Source organism: Schistosoma mansoni (assembly GCF_000237925.1).
Source record: "Schistosoma mansoni, WGS project CABG00000000 data, supercontig 0149, strain Puerto Rico, whole genome shotgun sequence".
Classification (NCBI taxonomy): Eukaryota; Metazoa; Platyhelminthes; class Trematoda; order Strigeidida; family Schistosomatidae; genus Schistosoma; species Schistosoma mansoni.
The window spans coordinates 186,483-207,771 of NW_017386046.1; the positions used below are offsets into that span (position 1 = coordinate 186,483).

General features: G+C 34.1%; 1 protein-coding gene and 1 non-coding gene across 2 annotated transcripts; both read left to right on the forward strand.

Moving 5' to 3' along the window:
- The first annotated feature begins 319 nt into the window (after positions 1 to 319).
- On the forward strand, positions 320 to 11,776 carry Smp_076520 (organic solute transporter, putative). The gene is made up of 9 exons (XM_018799065.1): positions 320 to 495; positions 529 to 697; positions 730 to 820; positions 855 to 930; positions 4,148 to 4,239; positions 5,158 to 5,327; positions 5,971 to 6,136; positions 7,634 to 8,015; positions 11,455 to 11,776. Exons 1-9 carry the CDS (start codon positions 346 to 348, stop codon positions 11,476 to 11,478), a joined length of 1,320 nt encoding a protein of 439 aa, XP_018646638.1. The 5' UTR covers positions 320 to 345; the 3' UTR covers positions 11,479 to 11,776.
- Positions 11,777 to 14,875: 3,099 nt separating this feature from the next.
- On the forward strand, positions 14,876 to 14,941 carry Smp_tRNA_01433_Gln_TTG.1.1. The gene has a single exon. It is a non-coding gene (tRNA).
- Positions 14,942 to 21,289: the final 6,348 nt, after the last annotated feature.

The following is a 21,289-nucleotide window of genomic DNA, read 5'->3' on the forward strand; positions in this document are numbered from 1 at the left end:
CAGTCGCGTGACTAGACTGCCACCCAATGGAAACAACCAAATACCTGGCACCGTACCGAAACAGCAAGAAGTGAGCGCAAAGAAATCAATCGGTTAATGCAAGCTCGTGACCAAAATATTGGATCGTGGAAACGCTTACAAATCGACTTATTTTGGGCAAATACTCATCGCTTAGGGCTGGTATAACATCACCAATGTTTTCATCATTTTCATTCTATAAATATGCAAAGGAAAAAGAAATAAACTGGTTTAAGCAACCTCATCATAAATATGTTGGGTTGTATTGAATAGCCTTGGAACACATCCCAGTCGACCTTGACTAACTGGGCAGTCATATGGAATACCATGAATAATAGTTCTTTGGAGCTTGTGAACACGACACATATCTTACAGAATCTAACAACCAGTGAAAAATATTTATTTGCTACTTCTGCATATGCTCAAATAATTGCTTGTTTATGTGCACTGTTGTCATCCGTGATTACATTTCACCAAGTAATTCATTTAATCCATTTTAAACAGCTATAGATGTACTTTCACCTCAAAAATTACACATGTGTTTCTGAACAAAGATATATCATACGGGTGTTGATTTTAGTGCCGGCTTATGCCATCTATTCATTTTTAAGCGTTTTGCTTGCTATACATGCGATGGTGGACAGTATATACATCGACTTTATACACGACATTGCAGAAGGTAGTTAACTCATTTGCTTACCAACTTTCCAGCATTTGCTATTTACAGTTTTTTAGCTTTGTGTTATCAGTATCTTGGGGGGGAAGGTAATATCATGTTAGAGCTTACTGGAAAAACGATCAAGTAATTCTCAGGATCATTAATCTGAGTGTTTTAGTTTCAGTTTGCTTTATAGTACATGCTGCTTCGCTGGAAAACCGTACACCATATTGTTTCTACGGTTTTGCAAAATAGTAAGTTATTAATGACGTGCCATTCTTCTGGTTAGTTCTAAAATAATGTGATAATTGTGTATCATTAGGGTCAGACTATCAAAAAAGTCGTCTTAGCCTTTTCGGAGGGTTTAAATTCATGATTTATCTGCAATGTTATGTATATAAGACCTGAAAAAACAATCTCTGCAGTCATAGGTGTCATTCATTGGGAACTATGTCATTAGTCAAGTTTTACCATTTAAATGATGTCATGCTAAGCCAAAGGTATCAAGCCGCCTCAATAGTTGTTGGATCGGTATAATTTTCGGTCCCAATTTCTTAGAATGCTATTTACTAAGTCTGTTCCTATCTATTTCTTTTTATGTCCCTTAATGTATAAGCTTATTACGTTTACTTTGTTTTTGTTTCCTTGTGTAATTCAAGTATTTATCTATACTTTCACATAGTTCGAAATAAGTCTCTCATTCTTCTGCGTAGACAGAGGTTTTTAATGTAGTTATACATGAAAGCCGTTTGGCTACCATAAGCTGTTAGCTTCATTTTTATAGCCATAAGTCTTGAACAGGATAGCCACGACAGAGAATTACCATGTATTATACTCAGAAATTTCGTGCGTTTAGTTCGTCGCTTACAGATAATGTCCGTGCCATACCATTCTAAATAGCCGAAATAATTACTCCCTACCTCATATAGTACATTACTTGCCTTCATTTCAGTCCATGAATTTACGCACTGCTTCTGCATCAAAGGTTATGGCTTATGTAAGACAAAGGTATGTATATATGTCCAGAAGTATGTAAAGACAAAAGTCTGGTTTGTGGTCTTACGTATTTCCTTTTACATTTTCTCCTTTACTAATTTCTATTTATGCTTTTATCTTTTGTGCAAGTATACTCTATACTCTTAAGTTGTTCAATAAAACAAGCTAATATGTTATCAGTTTTACTTTTTTAGCCGTAGTTGTATATTTCTCATATTGAACATATACAACCACTATCAATCTTGCTAGAATTTCTAAACATCTTATTACTGGTAATCCATCGTCTTCTCACAACTCGTATATTCCTTTTCTATGTTAGTTGGTTAGTCTTACGCAACCTGATGCATGTGCAAATCGATTCACGTCTCCACACCACATCGGCATAGCTGTGTGGCAGATTAGTATAAGTAGTAACAGCATTAGGGGTAGTAGAAAAGTTTAGACATAAAGGCCTGCCTCGGTTTGGGCAACCGGGCAGTATCTTAGCCTCCACGCAAATCGAATGGTTTATATGGCGCATATCTATTTGGTGCCTCCTTGTACCAATGTTTATTTGTTTAAATAATTATGAATAAAATTAAACATAAAAGACATTGGGGAAGAAAATGTGGAATCCAAAAATTTTATAAGGTAATTTAGAGGCTTGGGATCTAAGAAAAGACGGTGATTGCAACCGCGTCACCAGGTTCTGATCCATATCGCTTGAAGTCTCCAAACACTGGTTACGATAATCTTATAAACCCCAATCAGGTGGCCTGCATTTACCTACATGGCTCAGCCCACTTGTCACTGACTACATAGACTGATGCTGTTTCACTTTGAGCATCCTTAGCTTTCTTTCAACCTTTTTCTACACCAGGTATCGTTGCGCATCAATGTTGGTGGTTGTTGAGCATATGTCATACATATCCCTACCACTTTAGTTGACAGGGGTTCATGACGTCATCAACCGGTTTGCCATCCGTCAAAAACACCCCGCTTCTAACTTCAGGATTGTTGGTTCAGTAGTTCTGACACATACAATCAATACTTCGAATACTAATGACACATCTCACGATGCTCCACTGCCTTGTGGATCAGACCTTTAGGTCAAAGGCTCCGGGTGTGGCTCCCTAAGAAAACCACCTGCTTCAGTTTGGGCACCTGGGTAGTATCACGGCCCTCAATCCCCTCAACTACTTCATTTTTCATCATTACTTTGGGCGTTGATGCAGACCAATCCTGAAGCAACATCTTGTGTTCGGAGGGGGATAAACATTTCAACTATGGTTGGATTGTTGCTCAAGGTGATCCGAAGATCGAATCTTGTCATTGCTTTCACCAAACAGGATTATATCATCTGTGTTTTGTGGGTTGGAAAGTGAGTATTGTGGCAGGTAATCAACCCCTGAGAGTTTAGATAAAGTGTTGTTTCCAGGAGGACATCTATGTCAGAATGAAGTAAAGGAGGGGACAGTTGTCAACCCTAACGAAAACTAATTGGCGTTAAAATATTGAAAAACATTTGGTCACAAACTCTAAATCGACCAGTGGTATTCAAGTAGAGAGCCTGTACAAGGTTGATGTACGTGTTTAGTAAACCTTTCAATGACGAACAATGCCACAAGAACTTTCGGTCTACAGAAGTGCACTTTGCCTTAAGGTTAAGAAATACAACTATAGTTGGACGTCGATAGGTTTGTTTATGTAGATATCTCATATATACGTTGATTTTATTTCCATGTGTTTTTGATCACCGTACAACGAAATGTAAGAATATTTTTGTTACTTTTATATTTATGCCAGTATGATGTCAGTTTAACCCTCTTTTTACGACACTATTGAGTCGCTCAAAACTCCAGTGCAGACGCAATATTTACCGACATATTAAGAATTAGGTATATGCCTTGTTACATTAAATTCCTTCTGGTATGTTTATGGTTCAAAGGAGTGAAAGGGTCTGGGTTGTTGGAAGATTTTAAGAATTTATAGGGAAACTTTGGTGGAGTGTCATTCAGTAATTGTTTGTCCTCTATATTACACTTATGCACTTAAATTTTTCACTATCTCATCTGGTTTGTAGTAATAATATTATTATTTTTACAATCATATTAGTAAAATAGTTGTAATTATTACCGTGTATAAATAATTGGTATTCTGAATAGGCGACTTACGCTAGATCATGGAACGTCAAAAAGTATTCTTTACAATCATTGGAAAATCATGGTTTCATTCTAAATAAATTCCCCAAGTTGTAATAAGCTTGAAAAATATCTTCATACCTTGGTCGTAAGGTCCTACTTCATGTATTATCATGGGAAGGTGAATTACGGGATTAATTAAGTCTATGATACAACCGAACAGTTTGTATATTCTATAAACTTGAGTTTGTTTTGTTCATGACTCTTCACATTTCTTGTGGGGTTGTGCTATTTCTTCAGATATATACTTGTATTTAATTCGTATTTGTTTTTATTCTGAAATTTTTATTTGAAGGCTACTCTTCAGTATACTTTGATCAAACCAATTACTTCATTCACGTCTATGATACTAATGGCTACAAAGAAGTATATCGTTGGTGATTTTGGGTAGGTAGAGAAACTTCAGCTAAATAATATTCTATCACCTAATAGTAACTGATGTAGTATTATAGTACATAGTACAAAGCACTGGTAAAGCCTGTCTATCAACGAGTGTTTAGTGAGTCGTCTTATTCTTCAATAAAGCATGAACTTTCTCAAGCTGGTGGATATGGTAGTTATTTCAGTTTAGTTTGTAAAAACAGGCTCAGTTCACAGTTATCTTTTTTAAACATTTGAGCCTTCCCGCTACTACTCACTGTGTAGAAATTCACCAAGAATAACTTAATCGATGTAGTTTTGCAGTTTTGGTCTTAGTAATTTTCTAGTAATAATAGTTATGAGAACGGATCAGTACATAGTACAGTGTGATTACTTTATCACAATCGCAGAATTTTGTGTCAAATCTTAATATATTACAAATGCCGTATTGCTAGACATGTCCTTAACTTAAGTGTCCCGTTTTCAGTTTTATGATGATTAATTTTGCTTCTTCAGAATAAATACCTCATTGTATTATCTCCGTGTTACAGGCAGAAAATTTTGTACTGTTATTTCATTTCTATATATTCTGTGAAGTTCTACCATAAAAATTTCTTTATCAGCTATTTTGTGGATGTTGCAATTAAGAACCCATTATTTATAAAAAACATTTTCTATGCCATCACGTTCCACAATTACTAGTTTTAATGTTCAAATCCAGTCTTTATATTTCATCTTCTGAAGTTGTTCCAGCCTTCAAATAATATAAATTAATTTCTGTAACAATTAAATCTCGGCAATTATTTAGTTACTTATTTATTCCCACTAAGTAATAAAGGTTAATAGTGTGATTTTCCCTCAAGGACTTTGTATTCCTTTAAACAATTGGTTCGAAAACACAGATTATGATGTACGTGTACATATTTCTACTTTATTATTTTTCAGTCCTACATCAGGCTATCTGTATTTATTCTTGATCAACAATGCCACCGTAACTCTTGCTGTTTATGGTTTATTGTTGTTTTATTTTGCAACTCGGGAGCAATTGAAACCATTCTCACCATTACTCAAATTTGCTACTATTAAATCGATCATCTTTTTTAGTTTTTGGCAAGGTATGTTGAATTACTCTTGTATTTAGTAATAATATTGTTAATTGTATAATAATTTCAATTCATATCTAATGGAAAATCATTAATCACTTATTAAAAACGTAAAGAAATAAGAAAATATACGAAACATCTGTAACTGAACCAAGTATTTAGCAGACAATGTCACATATACATATTTCGTAAATGTATATTTTTTATTATTGTAAGTAACAAATATGACAGTATCTCAGGCTATTCCTTTTTTTCTTTCTTTCCCAGTCTTCACTAAATTGTCATGGTTGTCACTACTTATTTAATTCAGTAAATTAATGCTTTTTTGTATCCTAGAATCTAAATCACACTTTCCTATAAACACTACATAATTTTACTAGCTGAAGCGAAATATATCTGTGATCTATTTATTGAAAGTCAAATGCCTTAAAGATTGATATACACCCCCCAACTAATTAATGTTCGTTAACTGTTCTGATTCATAATAACAAACAGAGGTTTGGGACTTAACTTTGTCAAGCCGTATAGCAAGTTCATCTTTTTAGTTCTAATTTAAATTATACTTTCAAGTTATTATTTTTACTGCACGAATGAAGAGTTGGTTTTTTAAGATTATGCTAAATAGTTTTTTGTTTTTGTTTTCTGTGCTTAATAGATGTATTATTCAGTATTCTAGAATGGAGTCATGTTATAAACATGACAAGTGGATATTCAGCAACACTAATTGCTGGTATCTACAAAAATTTATTAATATGCATTGAACTGGTTATTGTTTCAATTGCACTACGTTATGCATTTCCCTATAGTATTTATGTGTTACAGTAAGTTTGAGGTTTATATATACTGAATATTAAAACTGTGCATATATATTTTGTAAGTATCTGGAAGTGACTTTTAATACTCATTTATCTGCTGTTAAAATTTGTACATAGTAATTCGCTTTGCGAAACAGTTCTCAGATAAAAAGGAAATTTAGACGGGGTAAAGAACCTTTGACTACTCCTTATACCCAATCCTGAAGTATTTTTGGTGGCGTTTGTTTGTCCACTGATTTGGATTATCCGGTCGTCAAACTGTGACTTCTTACAGTTAGATCTGGTGATAAACTTTTGTCAAGTAAGAATAACAAACAATATGGGATGAAGTGAATTAATTTCAATTCATGTGCTCTACGTTCGTATAAATAAATGGAACTTCTTACAAACGTAATTTTGTGTGATAACACTTGTAAAGTCATTTGGCGCACCAGTGAAAAATAATTATAAATACTTTCCATATTCATGCAAGTTCAGTTTATAAGTGCGCAGATTACGCGAAGGAAAGACCATGATGTAATCGGATGCCAAAAACATTTTTGAATTATTATAATACAAAAATGACGAAAGTGATAGTAATTATCAAAAAACAAATAACAAATTGATCATAATAGTGATAATAATAATTTACATGTTGCACATGAAATTACGTTTTCAAAGTTGAATTCACAACTCAATCTAAGCTAGACCACGATTAAAAACCTGGAAGTACTGGACGGCCGTTTCTTTCCAGTATGGGACTCCTCAGAAGTGCGCGTCTGCGGTCCTGCATGCGGGACTTGAACCCAGGACCTTAGGTCTCGTGCATGAACGCTTAACCTCTGTACCATTGAGCTGGCATCCACGGGTGTTAATGTCTAATTTCAATCAATCCATGAATGAATGGTATATATATATACATATATAGTTTAATGTTTATCCTCAGAATAATGGATTTTGAATTCTTGACAAACACGAAAGTCATAGGGTTATATTTTATTCCTCTATTAAGACTTATCAGTTGGTGAATTATAGACTCGTTTATTTTACAAAACTCATTATTTACTTTGCAATGGCTATAATACACACCTTTTTAGAGGGTAAACCAGTTTACATCAGTTTAGACGAAGTTACAAATGATATCTATTAAGATCGTCTTAGAAGGTAAATTGTTTGTCAAGGTATGATCTCTTTAAATCTGACTTAGTACAGAATGGTTTTTCGAAAGATACTAAATTGGTCAACAACAACGACTATATTGGTTTTTTAATGATCACCCGTTTTTTTTACATTTTATTTACTAAAAAATTCTAATAAAATTCTCTTACGTTATTCCCAAAAACTGGCAAATCTATGTAACTATTTAGCTCAAACAATTAGCATTCAATCAAAGAATACGTCTACGCATCAGAATATTACTGTATTCCTAGATCCGACAACAACATATTAAATTGAATTAACTTATTTTTCTTATTTAGTGTAACAAATTGATATCATTTCTGTATGTATCCTCTCTATATATAGCAATCCACCTCGCCTTGTTTTTGACTTACCTTCAAACGATTCTTTCTGGTCTAATGATGAATTTCTATTTGCTACAAAACCGTCTGTGGGTTTTAAATCATCAAAAGACTCAACGGTATTTAATTCAGTCAAAGACAATTCATCACATTTCACACCGGCAACATTTGTCGGTTATGCACCATCAACAAAATATGCTGAACCATTACCATGGGATATTGTTGATCCACAATTGAACAATGGTGGGTTTGAAGAAACATGGAATACTAAAAATTCAAGTGTGATTCCAAGTATATCTGCAAGTATCAAGGCAACTATTGATCCTACAGATATACTTGTTGATGCAGTTCACAATTTTCATCCTACTTATCGTCATTATACTCAGGTAATTCTATTTGTATGACAAGTATTTCTGCAATATTACATACTATTCTGTCTAATTTTAATGTTTTCCATATTCTTGTTGGATTTTGTGCTCTATGAAGTGTAAATACTAAAGCTAAGTATCTTGCTACGTCAAATCCAACACATCTTTAGTTTATCATCATACTTGGCTTTTAAATCATAAATACTTAACACATTTTTTATACTTTGAGAAGTCCCCCAAAGAGTGCATACTAAATTAATATGATTTTGTTTGGCGGTTGGACAAATCCTTTTAACTACCGATAAAGAACCATGTGTTCTTTATTTATATTGGCACAACAAGCTATCAAAAGACTTCCTTAAACAAAATGCAATGATCACGTTGTGAAGTCATAGAAAAGAATAGGATCGTACTTAATTAATAAACAAAAATAGTACATAATAAAAGATACGGTTCAGTTAAAAATATTACCAGTTTTCTGCAGATAATGAGGTTTATCTTGTTCATATGAATATTGTGATAGAAAACTAAGACTTGATTGTCACGGTTCTTTTTCTGAGCCGTGTTTGGTAACGTCTCATATCGGTGAGTTGTATGATCTCTAGTTACCTAATTAGGTAGTTGTGGTAGACCAGTAGATGCAATTCTTATACAGCTACCTTTCACACCATGATTCCTTATCATAAAATATCCCCCTCTACAACTTCTCGTTTAGTCTTACAGTCTCTGAATAGTGTGTGGTGTGGAAATCGTTGAAACAACGTCCGTTCAAGCCACCGAAGCCCATGTTCTTAGATAATGACAACAATTAAATTATCGTCAATGCGTTCGAACACATATTACCAGACCTTGAATCATTTACGCGGTTTCGCCACAGGTTACAAGCAATTTTTCAGTGACAATGATGATTAAACACAGATTCCCCAAACATAATCGTCTGGGAAGGCCCAAGTCACAAAAGCACAGTCAGTTAGTTATCATCAAGTTGGAATCTGGTACAGGTGTACGTTGCCCCAATTCTCCATACCGTATTACCATTGTGAGATGAAACGAACAAGATAAATAGCAAAACCGTAAAAATAATGTAATAGCGATGACAACAAAAAAGATTAGGTATGGAGGATATGGTTGTATACCCTCTCTTTGACCAATAGGTTTTTGTACAAAGCCTTCAAAATGTTAATGAGTGTCAGGTGCAAACTCTTCTTTAACGAGTTTAAGTACAAGCCTGTTCGTCGAATCAGTGTCGGCCCTGATATCAAGGAATACAAAGATTTTTGGTCACCAATAGGTGTTTCCGTGTCCAAGTATTTGGTGAAGGTTGAAGATGTGATCAACGCATCCGTGACTTAAGTGCAAATCGGCCGATTTACAAATCAGTCTTTTGCGAGTTTTGCACACTCTACGAAGTATGGCAAAAGCCTATAGTTTAAAAGCATTTAAAAGCCTTGAACTTAGCTCGACTCGGTATTTAGTCACAATGGTAGGTGAAGCTAACTTATATCAATCCTTTTGGGAAGATGTATGTGTTAGCTACTTATTATCCGACCTGAGACTAAAGAGTCCATCCGGCACCAAAATGTCTGTCGGATGTGCTCTGTTGAAAAGATCATCAGACTGATAGTAGAATTCGTCTTTTAATACATCTGGGCTGTGATTCTTCAACGCGTAGGTGGAGGTTTCAGAAACATTGTTTCTAGACCCGTTTCTCTTGACTTTTATAGAGCCTTCCAACAGTGACTATTAACAGTAAACTAGTCTATTATTACTGATTCCAATTTAGCACTTAGTGCTACACTGACACTAGTAAGATTGGACGCCAATGAGTGTTCTTGGATATAAATACACATTGAACATACTTTTTGAATGGATAGATGAGGAATGAATTTGTGATGCTATACTGATATCCTGAACATAGGTTTCAGTGATACAGCAAACGTTGAAAATAAGACTTCCCAAATCTTCTAAACCTATCTGCCGCCCGATATGCTTCAGGATGTAAATGTTAGGGAGATTCAAGTTTATGTGTTACACGTTTCTAAAACGCTGCATCAACTTCTCACTTCAGAAATTGACCATCCAGGGACATGTAGCGAGGATGAAATTTTCAACAGGTACTAAATGGTGGATAAGTTAAAATCAGTGTAAACTAAAGAGAATGCAACACGGAAGTAATATGAAGTTGTGAGTTAAAAGATATATATTGGAATTACTTGCAATAGTACCGTTTGTGTGAATAGCGCGACAAAGCGAACAGTTCATAGCTTTCTTCATTAGTGATTATCATTGTCTCTGCGATCTGTGATGCCGCACATAACTCAAACCAGCGCTGTTTCGGAGTCAGGGTTCTCTTACTATAGATGGACCCTCCGTACTCATCAGCCCAGTTTAAGTACCAGAGATCCACTGTCCTCTTACTTTGTTAAAACATCCAGTTGAAGGCAGCGTAGAGGTTTTTATTGAAAGGGCCTGTGAATACGTGATTGTATGGGAGCATCTCAATGAGAGCGAACTCTTTTCCACCCTTTTGCCGTGCTAGGGGGGATTCTAGAGTGGTTCTCACATAAGATAAAACCACCCAGTAAACTCAACCAAGGAAGAACATGGTTCATTATTTGGATGGAAAATTATATTTAGGCAGTCATTGAAAACATTAGGAATATGTAGGTTTTACTGAACAAAGAGTAAATGTACAGAGATAACACTGTATCGCTTACCAGCTCCAAATATGGTGAGTTCTGTACTGTTTTTTCCAGTCAGGTTAGTATAGTAAGACCACAGTGGTAAACGAATATTGTCCAACGTCTATTTATTTGTTTCCTGCTTATTTTAAAAGATTACTTGTTATCATATCGCTGTTCTACACAGTCGTATGAAGTGTTACTACAGTGTTCAACAAGACTAGACTGGTATACAAACAAGACGGTCTTCTGTGACTTGGTAAGAAATGATTGAAAATGTGAAGTATATTCAGTTAGGAACAAGCGTAGACATACAAAACTGCATTGTTCATATGATTGGTTAATATACCAATCGCAAGTCTGTCACAGAAGTCATCTTTCTTTGGTTAGAAGTTGAGTAATTGAATCAATCATTACCAAAAAGTCTGTAACACTTAAATATTGCGACAAAAAATGATGTATATCTCCATTCTCTTCTACCTTTTGTTGTGTTGGAGTAATATGTCACAAGTGATACTCATTTAAGATAAGATCTATTTTACTGTAATACCTATTTTAACTTGACATTTTCAAGCGTCACACTAATTCATTTTGACGATTATGGTAGTTCCAAAATTTTTGATTCTCTATGCAATTATAAAATGATAAAGAAACTCCTCAGCTAATTCGTAAGTTTCAATAGTTTTCTTAATTTCACATATTATGAATATTTGTCAAGGGTTTACAGCAGTGGAATATCACCTTTTTTCCCCTTAATACTACTGTTTTTACAATAGACTCAAATGGATGAAGATAGTTAATGAATCATAAAATTCCAAATGTGTCCAAATGTATCTACGTCATTTCTTCCTGAAATAAATATTCGACCATAATAATACTCACACTATGTACATTTCATCATATATATTATTCAGGTTAGAATGTTCGATTCTTTTTGTATTTCTGTGAAGAAAACAACATAACTAATCTTTTATATTCACATAATACCTGTCTTTCGCTGTTCCTCATAAGGAACAATTTCTTCTTTTTTATTTGTATAATAGATATTACGTTTGATTTAAAACTATTGAAATAAAGGTATTTTCAGATTCAGTTTTTAAAAAAATCATTTTCCACAATTTCCATCGGTCCTTCTTTAGTCTTATCAGATATTTACCTTTTAACAATGAAAAGAATTCAAAGGAACTATCGTGATTATTGCTTTGTTATGTTTCAAATAATTTTCTAAAATGAATTTAGTGAATCGCATTAACTGGGAATATCAATCTACATGATCTTATATTACCCTAATTTTTTTTTTTACAAATTAATACATTATTTGTGATCACTATCAAAGTATGAGTGGGTGAGCAGTGTCTCCTCAATTAAGGGGTTCAACTTCCAGGCAATAAATCCAAGGCTCGAACTCCGTTCCACTTTGGTTTAAGGAATCGGGTAGTATCACTAGTCCTCACACTCAGACTATGTGGCCCGACAGCAAGTACACTAATTTGTACCTGGTAAATGAGTGAAATTTCAGTGTAAACTGTACTTATGTATGTATCTTTAAATGTTAAAATGTAGTGAGATCCGTAAAGTCTACTTTAATAAATAATTTGGAATAGAAATACATAGATCATCAGCTTGAATAAAAATGGTAATAATAATAATAAGAGATTAAAGGTCAAAAATTACTAACGCATTGTTTTTGATCACAATGTAATCATTTAATATAGTTGAATAAAGAACTATAGCTAACGTGAAATAACAATGAGATTTGAATCACTAACAATAAAATGAAAATAGAATAAATGAACTTTGTCATTTTAGATGAGTATAACAATATTATTAAGTAAAAGAATTATCTGGTCATAATCAGTAATGGCAACTTATATACACCGTTTCTATACATACCAAATATATTTGACCTCAATCAGTATGTATTTACTGGTAGATAAGCGAACCATCGTTACTGTGTTCTTTTTTCATAGAACATACTTAAAGGAGACCTGAAATGCAGTAGTGGGTATTCCTCAATAAATTACCTGTATTCAGTTTGCCAAAAGCAAATGAAAGTATGTATGCAGATTGAATTGGTTTAACACGATAACTTATCCTTCATACAGATGTTAACATAAGGTACTTGTAAAAAGACTTTGTAATGAAGTCACCAACATGCAGTAATTAAAATATAATTTTTAGACCGAATACACGAGTAACATCTGAGTGACCTTTGATTTATTCAGTGTAAATCTCACGTCTAAACATATGAAATAACCAATCCCAATAAAAGGTTATTTCAGGTTTGTTTTGTCTAGTTTCAAATTAGAAATGAAATGAATCAGTCAGGCGAACCATCTCTTTCCTTTATTTTCTTTTTTGGTTTGGTTTTAAAAGTATTTAATCATTACAAAAAAGGAATTTCCTTGCTGAAATTTTAAGTTATCTGCTAAATCAAGTTTCAGAAAATGTATGGTAGAATTTGAGATGTTGGATAGAAAGTTTACATTCAGTTAGCACACATTCATAAGCTCGCCTAGATAAATGAAGTAGACAAGTTATACTCTGGAAATAATTACAGAACGCATCCTTATTTAAAGATACGATCAGTTTGATATAGGCAGCAATGTTGTTTGTAAGATATACATATTTAATATTGAATTGGTTTTGAAAATATTGTAATAAATTGTTTTGAAAGTACATTTATTACAAGAATTGTAATAATGTAAAGCAGCTGTTGGGAAGTAGTAATTCTTAGTAGGAGGACTGAGACACATCCTGTTGAAGTAGGAATATTGTATCGACGGTCAATTCTAGTTCCCTTACGGAGTAATTTTAATCATCTACAACAAGAAAAAAAAAACAGAAATCAAGGAAAAAAATAGCAGAATATTATGATAGATCTGCAGTCATAGATATCCCAAGTTATTTTATGAACCACTGATTTGCATAAGTTTCATGGTAATTGATCAAACTAACCAGGGATTGTAGAAGTGTAAAATATCTGGAAGAAGAGAAGTCTGGTAAGTATGTTCAATAATAATAATGGTCAAGCATTTAATATCCCTATGAATTAATTGCTGGAATTGGATATGGTCACAGGTAATAATTCCCATGGCGATTTCAGAGAAGTGGTGGTCATCGATGTAGCGAACAAATGATGCTGTTGATATTACTTCACGGCAGGTTACAAAAATGTATCCGGAGGTCGAACATGTACTTGCAAAGTAATTTGTAGCGTCGGTTGATATGTTAAGCCCATATACTTTATTCTAGCTTCTGGACAAGCCAATTTACCTATCCATCATGATTCAAGTTTTGACCCTGTTAATTATTCACTTATCAACCCTGGCTGTTTTTATATGAGCTTATGTGGATGTACACTTCTTATCCTATTCATCACATGTCTGTAACTTATTCGTTTCTGACCATAAATATTGATTAACGCTTGGTAAAAGCGAGTTGGCTTACCCGCGATCTCCAATGTGTGTCATTTTCGCTTCGCTCTCTATTATTCGCTTCATCACTTTGATTTCCTGCCCAGATCAATGAATTTTCAAAATATATGTATTCAAAATCCATCCTCGTATTTGACTTATTTAATTCTGTTATTCACCCATGCGAAATAAGTCACGTATTACATACGAGGATATGCAGGATGTATATTTCGGCAACAATCGTTCATACGATCTAAATCGAGTCAGATCTTGGCCCCTATAAATTCATATAGAGATTAAGTTTAGAATGAGGTAGTTGCACCAATATCACGTCCTAAGTTACCAGTCAGAATCTCAATCCATTTCGCGTCTACTATCTTCTCTGTAGCCTGGTGTCCCTGAATAGGCACCATTAGCCTTCAACCGACGCAGCGAATTTCCTATTGGTCCGTTATTCTCAAGCTTCTCTTCATCCTCTTATTTGAGTCCAAAAATCAGCAACCAGAGTTTACTATATCTACATTTCAAGCAGACGGTTTATTTACTGTCACATCGGACCGTATCATACAAAAAATGAAAAACAACAATCATACATAAGTAAATTCAACTTAGTATTGTTTGTTTGAATCTTCCCATCGATTTTGTTAGGACTGCAACTGGTCAGTCTCTAATTGGCATATGTGCATACTGTGCGTATTGCCTCGATATAGCCTTAATTCACAAGCATGGTTAGGTTGAATTAAAACTTCACCCCATCGCACAAGCAAGTGGCTATCAGGACTCAGTGGCCGAGTGGATAACGCGATGGCGTTTGAAGCGAGGGTACTGGGTTCGAGTCCCAGAGTGAACATCAACTCTGAGATGCAGGCACATCCAGCTGACGAGTCCCAAATAGGACGAAACGCGCGTCCTGGATTCCACTGCTAGCCACTATCCATCTCTGCTAACCATACATAAGTAAGCCGAAAGTGTTTGTGAATAGGGGAGACTATGCGCAACAGACTGGGAACAAATTAAGACTAGTAGTTTATGGGTTAACCGGAGGCTTATGATAAACGTAATACATAAACATAACAATCTAGCAATTCAATAATTATATAATAAGAATATATCTAATAATAATGATCCATTACTTAGTCCTTGGAGTCACCATTGCTTCAATCTTCTCATACAGCAACTTAAAGTAGACAATCTGGTACCAGTTAGTACTGATCTGCCGAGCAAAGATTTAATTGATTACTGTCAGCGACTTACGAAATCGGCTTCTTTTTCCAGCCATCTATGGTGTGTAATCAAATCTTAAAGTGGAGAAATTACATTAATTATATTTGTTGGTTATAGACTAATTGTATATATATTACAGATGTGTTCTAACAACCAGAGCATCAATTAATATAGGTAAATGGAATGTCCGGACATTGTAGAATGTGAGGAAAAATCAATTAGCTGCGGAAATGAGGAGATACAGCTTGGCAGTACTCGGAATAGGTAAAACCCATTGGACCAAAGCTGGACAGAAAAGACTAGCTTTAGAAGAAGTCCTATTGTACTATGGTTATCAAGAGGAAAATGCCTCCAACACAAGTAGTTGCATTAATGCTCTCCAAAATCTTCAAAAAATATAGGATAAGGATTTCATAGATAATGGATCATCAAAGTATCCTTCAAACACAAAGAAAGGAAAGATTACAATGGATGTCACCCAGTTCCATACACCTACCAATGATAGTTGTAGAGATGATAAAACGTTCCATCAGAGGTTGAAGTTCATCGTAGAGAAATGCTCAAGAAGGGATCTGATCATCCTAATGGGAGACCTGGACGCCAGGATCGAAATAAACAACACTGGGTATGAATGTGCATTTAATACTTTCTTCCAATTCTTTTTCTTATTTAACCAATATATTTGAAGCTTAAATTTGATAGGATGTATATATGGTTGTTTTACTTCGGAATATTTATGAAATATTTATTAGTTGTATATAAATGTGCTTATTATTTCGAGAAGTAAATTTTCCGATAAATATTCTGAATCCTATGGTGTTTAAATCTTTTATTGATTTCAAGTTACTATTGGTGCTAAAATCATATTACTGCTAACAGATTAAATTTCAGTAGAACTATTAATACTAAGTTAAGTTTATTACTACATCCGATATTAAATGGTAACTTCTAGTATTCCATTTGTAAATAGCTAATTGCGACTGTCATTTTTGGGATAAATAAATATTTTCATTCTCTGGTAAAGATAAAGAGTAGATTCGATCCCTTTAACCTAAGATAATGAGGAACTAGGAAGCAGTTTTAACCGCTTCAATAGAAAGGACTCGTCAGTTGATAAGATATCGTTTGTAAAGCTCCCTCTCTAAAAGATCATGTTTATAACTTATTTACCAAGTACAGGTCTATATCCCCAGCTTTATGCCACAGTCTATGTAAGGGTCATTGATACTATCCGGCTGCTTAAACTTATGTCGATGGATCGAGGTTGGAGCCTAAATTTGGTTATTAACCATTTGCTTTAAACTCGAAACCACCGCTATATAGATGACATAACTTTCAGGTTGATCATGCGGAGTTTGAAGTAGATCTACTTATTGATGAATACAATTGTTCATGTCGCTTATTTAACTTCTATAAATTGTTTCAAACGTTACTAGGTTTACGTCGTTTTTGTATTTGATAAGGTATTCGCCTGACCGGCTTACAACTATCATTAATAAATTTTGATTGCATTCTTCCCTCTGGCATCTAGGGGTCTAGTGTTAATCACAGTTTTAGTAGATTACTAACCAAATGTCATGGAATCACCTTATCGCATATGTATAGATTGTAAGCATATTTGGAAATTTACCATTTAAGTCAGCCTAATAGTTTATGGGGTTGCTTGATATAATGGGAAACAAAAAGAGTCATTTATCCGTTGTAATATACGCTGTCCTACTGCTTATATTTGGGAACAGGAACCACTGTAATTCCCACGCTGCGAAGTGAGAACACTAAGACTGGTACAATGAAGACTTATCACTCGTTTAAATACTGGTTTTGCACAAATTCGATGATTAGTTAATAGAAATCACATCACTGAAAACATACACATGCGAAGTTCACAAAGAATAATGCAAAAAATACAACTTACACTGGATGGAAAGTTCATCCATCATGCTAAACGAAATTCACACTTAATTGATACAAAACATATTGACCTGAAATAATGTCACACTGGAAAACATAAACCCAATGTTGTATTGACCAAAATGTAACACTGAATATAAACATAATTTGAAACTGTCACACTGAGTATAACTAACTACAACTGTAATTAATTTCATGCTGTACAACTAAATTAAATTTTTTCGCCCGATTGTCGATCGAAGTCAATACATGATCTGGTGATAACTTGCATCAAAATAAAGTTACAATAGTTTACATCATCACAGGGAGAAGAAAATGGACAAGATGCAAAGTAGATGATTTGAAATAATAACAATTGATAGTAATAAATTAAACATGAAGAGTGTAGTTCAAATGAATGAGTTAGATCCAGATTGAAAAAGATGGAATGACATTAAAACTCAAGACTCGAAGTGGAGACGGAGAGTTACTGCATTTACATTGCTGCAACCGATTTTGAGCAGCATTATATTATAAGTTACCTCATAGACCTCAACGGGAAAGTTTTCACTTTCTGACTGGGTAAATGTAACACACAACCCCAACACCTAATTAGACAATGGTTCTCAGGCTCATTGACTGTCACACCGTATACTGGACATCTATGATTAAGTGCTCATAAGCTAAGTTAAACTACCTGCAGAGATTAGTTTTTACTACAATATATCAATATGGAGCGAACTATTGAGCAGTTTGCTTGATCCTTCATAAACAGATGAACATGCCTTTTGTAGCGTTAATGACACTAGTTCACGAAAGCCTTAGTCTATCCGATCTCCTGTAGAAGAACTTTCTTTCATGTGTTCTCTGCACCGTCAACTTGACTATTATCGTACCAAATATTAATCTGTGAATCAGTTAATCACAAACAACACATAACCTGAAACGAATGTCAACCAGGATAAGTTTTCATGTTTCACAGCAGAGAGTGAACAAGAGTTGTCAAAGCGAACTTTCGTTAAAAAAACAATACGAACATACAGAACTAAATCCAAAAAAGAATAAATGAAATAAAAGGAAGAAAATGTATGATTAATAAGTTTAAAACAGGTTCACACCATATCAGTCGTTTTTTTAAAAAAGTATTATTACTAAACTACCCTTAAAATAAATTCTATATACTTAGTATTGTTTGTTTGAATCTTCCCATCGATTTTGTTAGGACTGCAACTAGTCAGTCTCTTATTGGCATATGTACATACTGTGCGTATTGCCTCGATATAACCTTAATTCACAAGCATGGTAAGCAGAGATGGATAGTGGCCAGCAGTGGAATCCAGGACGCGCGTTTCGTCCTGGATAACGCGATGGCGTTTGAAGCGAGGGTACTGGGTTCGAGTCCCAGAGTGAACATCAACTTTGAGATGCAGGCACATCCAGCTGACGAGTCCCAAATAGGACGAAACGCGCGTCCTGGATTCCACTGCTAGCCACTATCCATCTTTGCTCATAAATTTTATATAGTTTTGGCATAGAACTACTTAAATACATTTAAGATTATCTTCCTGCAACTAAAACAAATGTATTGATTCAAATCAAGTGATCATCAATTACAAACTTGATCATATTTAATGATCAACATGTAAAGTATAACATTAATGAGTTCACTTATTTATTATTATTATTGTCTTTAAATGAGAAAAAAAACAAACAAATAGAATTTCAATCTATCCAATATAAAAAGTATTCAACTTGATTGATTAAAAAAACTATTGGTCACTCACTTTCATTTTTGATACTAATCGAATTATCGAAATTAACTGATTGACATTTAATTTGTAACTTGTATTTTGTTCATAGATGAGGGATAAATCGACTATTCTTGACACATATAGACATACTGGTTTTGATGAAGTAGTATTTTGTAATTTTTTCTTCAGGTTTATGTTTTGAACTTATACAGGTCTCAAGATATGTGAAAGACGATGATTGATTATACTTTGAGAGCAATATCAGATCGAGTACAAAACACTTTCTTGGAAAGATTTCTTACTCATAGTTTCATGAAATCAATTATTGAACATGAATTTTCGATTACATTTATTTTTCTGTCAATGAATCTCATTATCTGTTTGTTATGATTGGTTAGATTTAAACAGGTATATTGTGAGAGGTCAACTTGGAGACTCTTTTTTCCTTCTTCGTAACAATTTTCTTCTAATTGAAAAAATCCGAGTTATTCACTAGTCTCTTTTACTTCTTTTGGTGTCACAATGATAGGAAGGATAAATTTATTTGGAACTGACTAACGGTATTACTCTTCTTATCAATTCGTTTTATACAGTCACCTTATTCGTATTTACTGAGTTTGTACGTCGTATGCAAACAGCTGTCATCAAAATACTAATCACGACGTAGCTAGTGAATTTAGTTTAGTTTTCCTAGCTAAGTAAAAAATAATGTAAGAATCATTTTGATGGGTTGACTTGAGGTTGGAGTTTTGAAATTTGGCTTACTGTCGATCGATTTCTTACCATGCTTTGAGCTAATATTTAGCTATCACGTATGGAGTAATTAATGACGCAGCCACTTTTACAAACTTTAGGACCAACTATTAACAGTATACCACATATAAACATAAAGCATGTGAAACGAATTTGATTTGACAAAATAACGTAAGATTATTTGGGCGATTCACTTTGTCAATATGTAAGAAGGGAAATTATCGTGTTTGAATAATTTCGAAAAACTGACACTAATACTGAATTTGACAGCTATTCCCCAAACAAAATAAAATGTAAAATCATTGGCCCTTCTCGGTAAGACAAATTGAGGTGCTGAATATATTCACTTGAACTCAACTTCTTAAAGCAACGACAAACGTTTTAACTATTTTCTGGTTTAGTGAACTGGACTTAAATAAATCGTTGTCTCTATCGCACCACTTGTTGAGCGTCTCTCCAAATTCCCAATTTAAATTAGAACCAAAGACTGACTTTCAAACGTTTCCGCTTTTTACTGAGATATCATAAGCTGAAAGTTGTAGAAGCTAAAGTATTACAAGTATCTTGACAAACTTTTATTATCAGTCTCCAAACAGCTTCTTCTGCGAATTCAGCAATAATTTGACTTAATCGAGTAGTAGAAACATTACAAATTTACTCTGTCATCAAGTTGTTTTAAATGGAGACAGAAAGGATAGATGTCTTATTTCTTTTCTAATGTAAACAATGAATTCTTTGTTGTTGTGCAATATCCTATTGAAAAGCTGTCATTATACCCGTTTCATTGAAAATCATATTAGATCCAAAAAATAACAAAGCTGGGCAAAAATGTCTATCAGACTGGTCAAACTTCCAGTTCAAGTGAATAGTTTAGATGGATTGTACTGAACAAGCCTTTTTTGGTCTGGGGTAGTTCTGAGATTGCATAACGTGAATCTAAACACAGAAGATAGACATAGCCCTGTAGCTTTTTAGACTATGGACACTCATTATGTCCTTTAGGAGAGTCACAGTAATTGGGATATAAGAAGGAGGTGTATGTTTATCGTATTAAAAATGTAAATTTGGTACGAAGTGAGAGCTTCAAGGAAGAGGAATCTTTAGTAAACTATTAAAACTTTAAATTATAGGTTACTATGTTGAATTTCTTAAATTGCCAGTCCAGGTTTCGTGTACATTTGAACCCCAGTAGGTACCTCATCAAGTCTCAAGATGATTCACAATCATTCATGTGAGAGTATATGGATAGTTTGTGGCTTATGGATTAGGTTTTTGTCGTCGGAGGAGAAGGTTATCTTAAAGACCGTTATTTTGCAGTCACCATCTCCCGATGACGTAATGGAATATGTGGAGCACCACATTGGTAATGAAATAATTGTTACTGATGTCCAAACTATGAAGACGAGGATAGCTATCGGCTAGTATATACTACGATATTTTCAGGTTGTAGTACACGGCTGGAAGTCTTTAATATACTCCTGTATAGTGGGAATCTAAGAGAGTATCTTAATAACAGTGACAGCATAACGCTAATCTGTTATTATAGTCATGACCTGATGGGTTTGTATCATAAATAT

Excerpts from the sequence above, each read along its gene's own strand:
- Smp_076520 (XM_018799065.1), top strand. The coding sequence starts at position 346 with ATGAATAATAGTTCTTTGGAGCTTGTGAACACGACACATATCTTACAG. Across the intron at positions 5,328-5,970 it reads CTTTTTTAGTTTTTGGCAAG|ATGTATTATTCAGTATTCTA; the intron begins GTATGTTGAATT and ends TGTGCTTAATAG. Across the intron at positions 8,016-11,454 it reads CTTATCGTCATTATACTCAG|ACTCAAATGGATGAAGATAG; the intron begins GTAATTCTATTT and ends TTTTTACAATAG.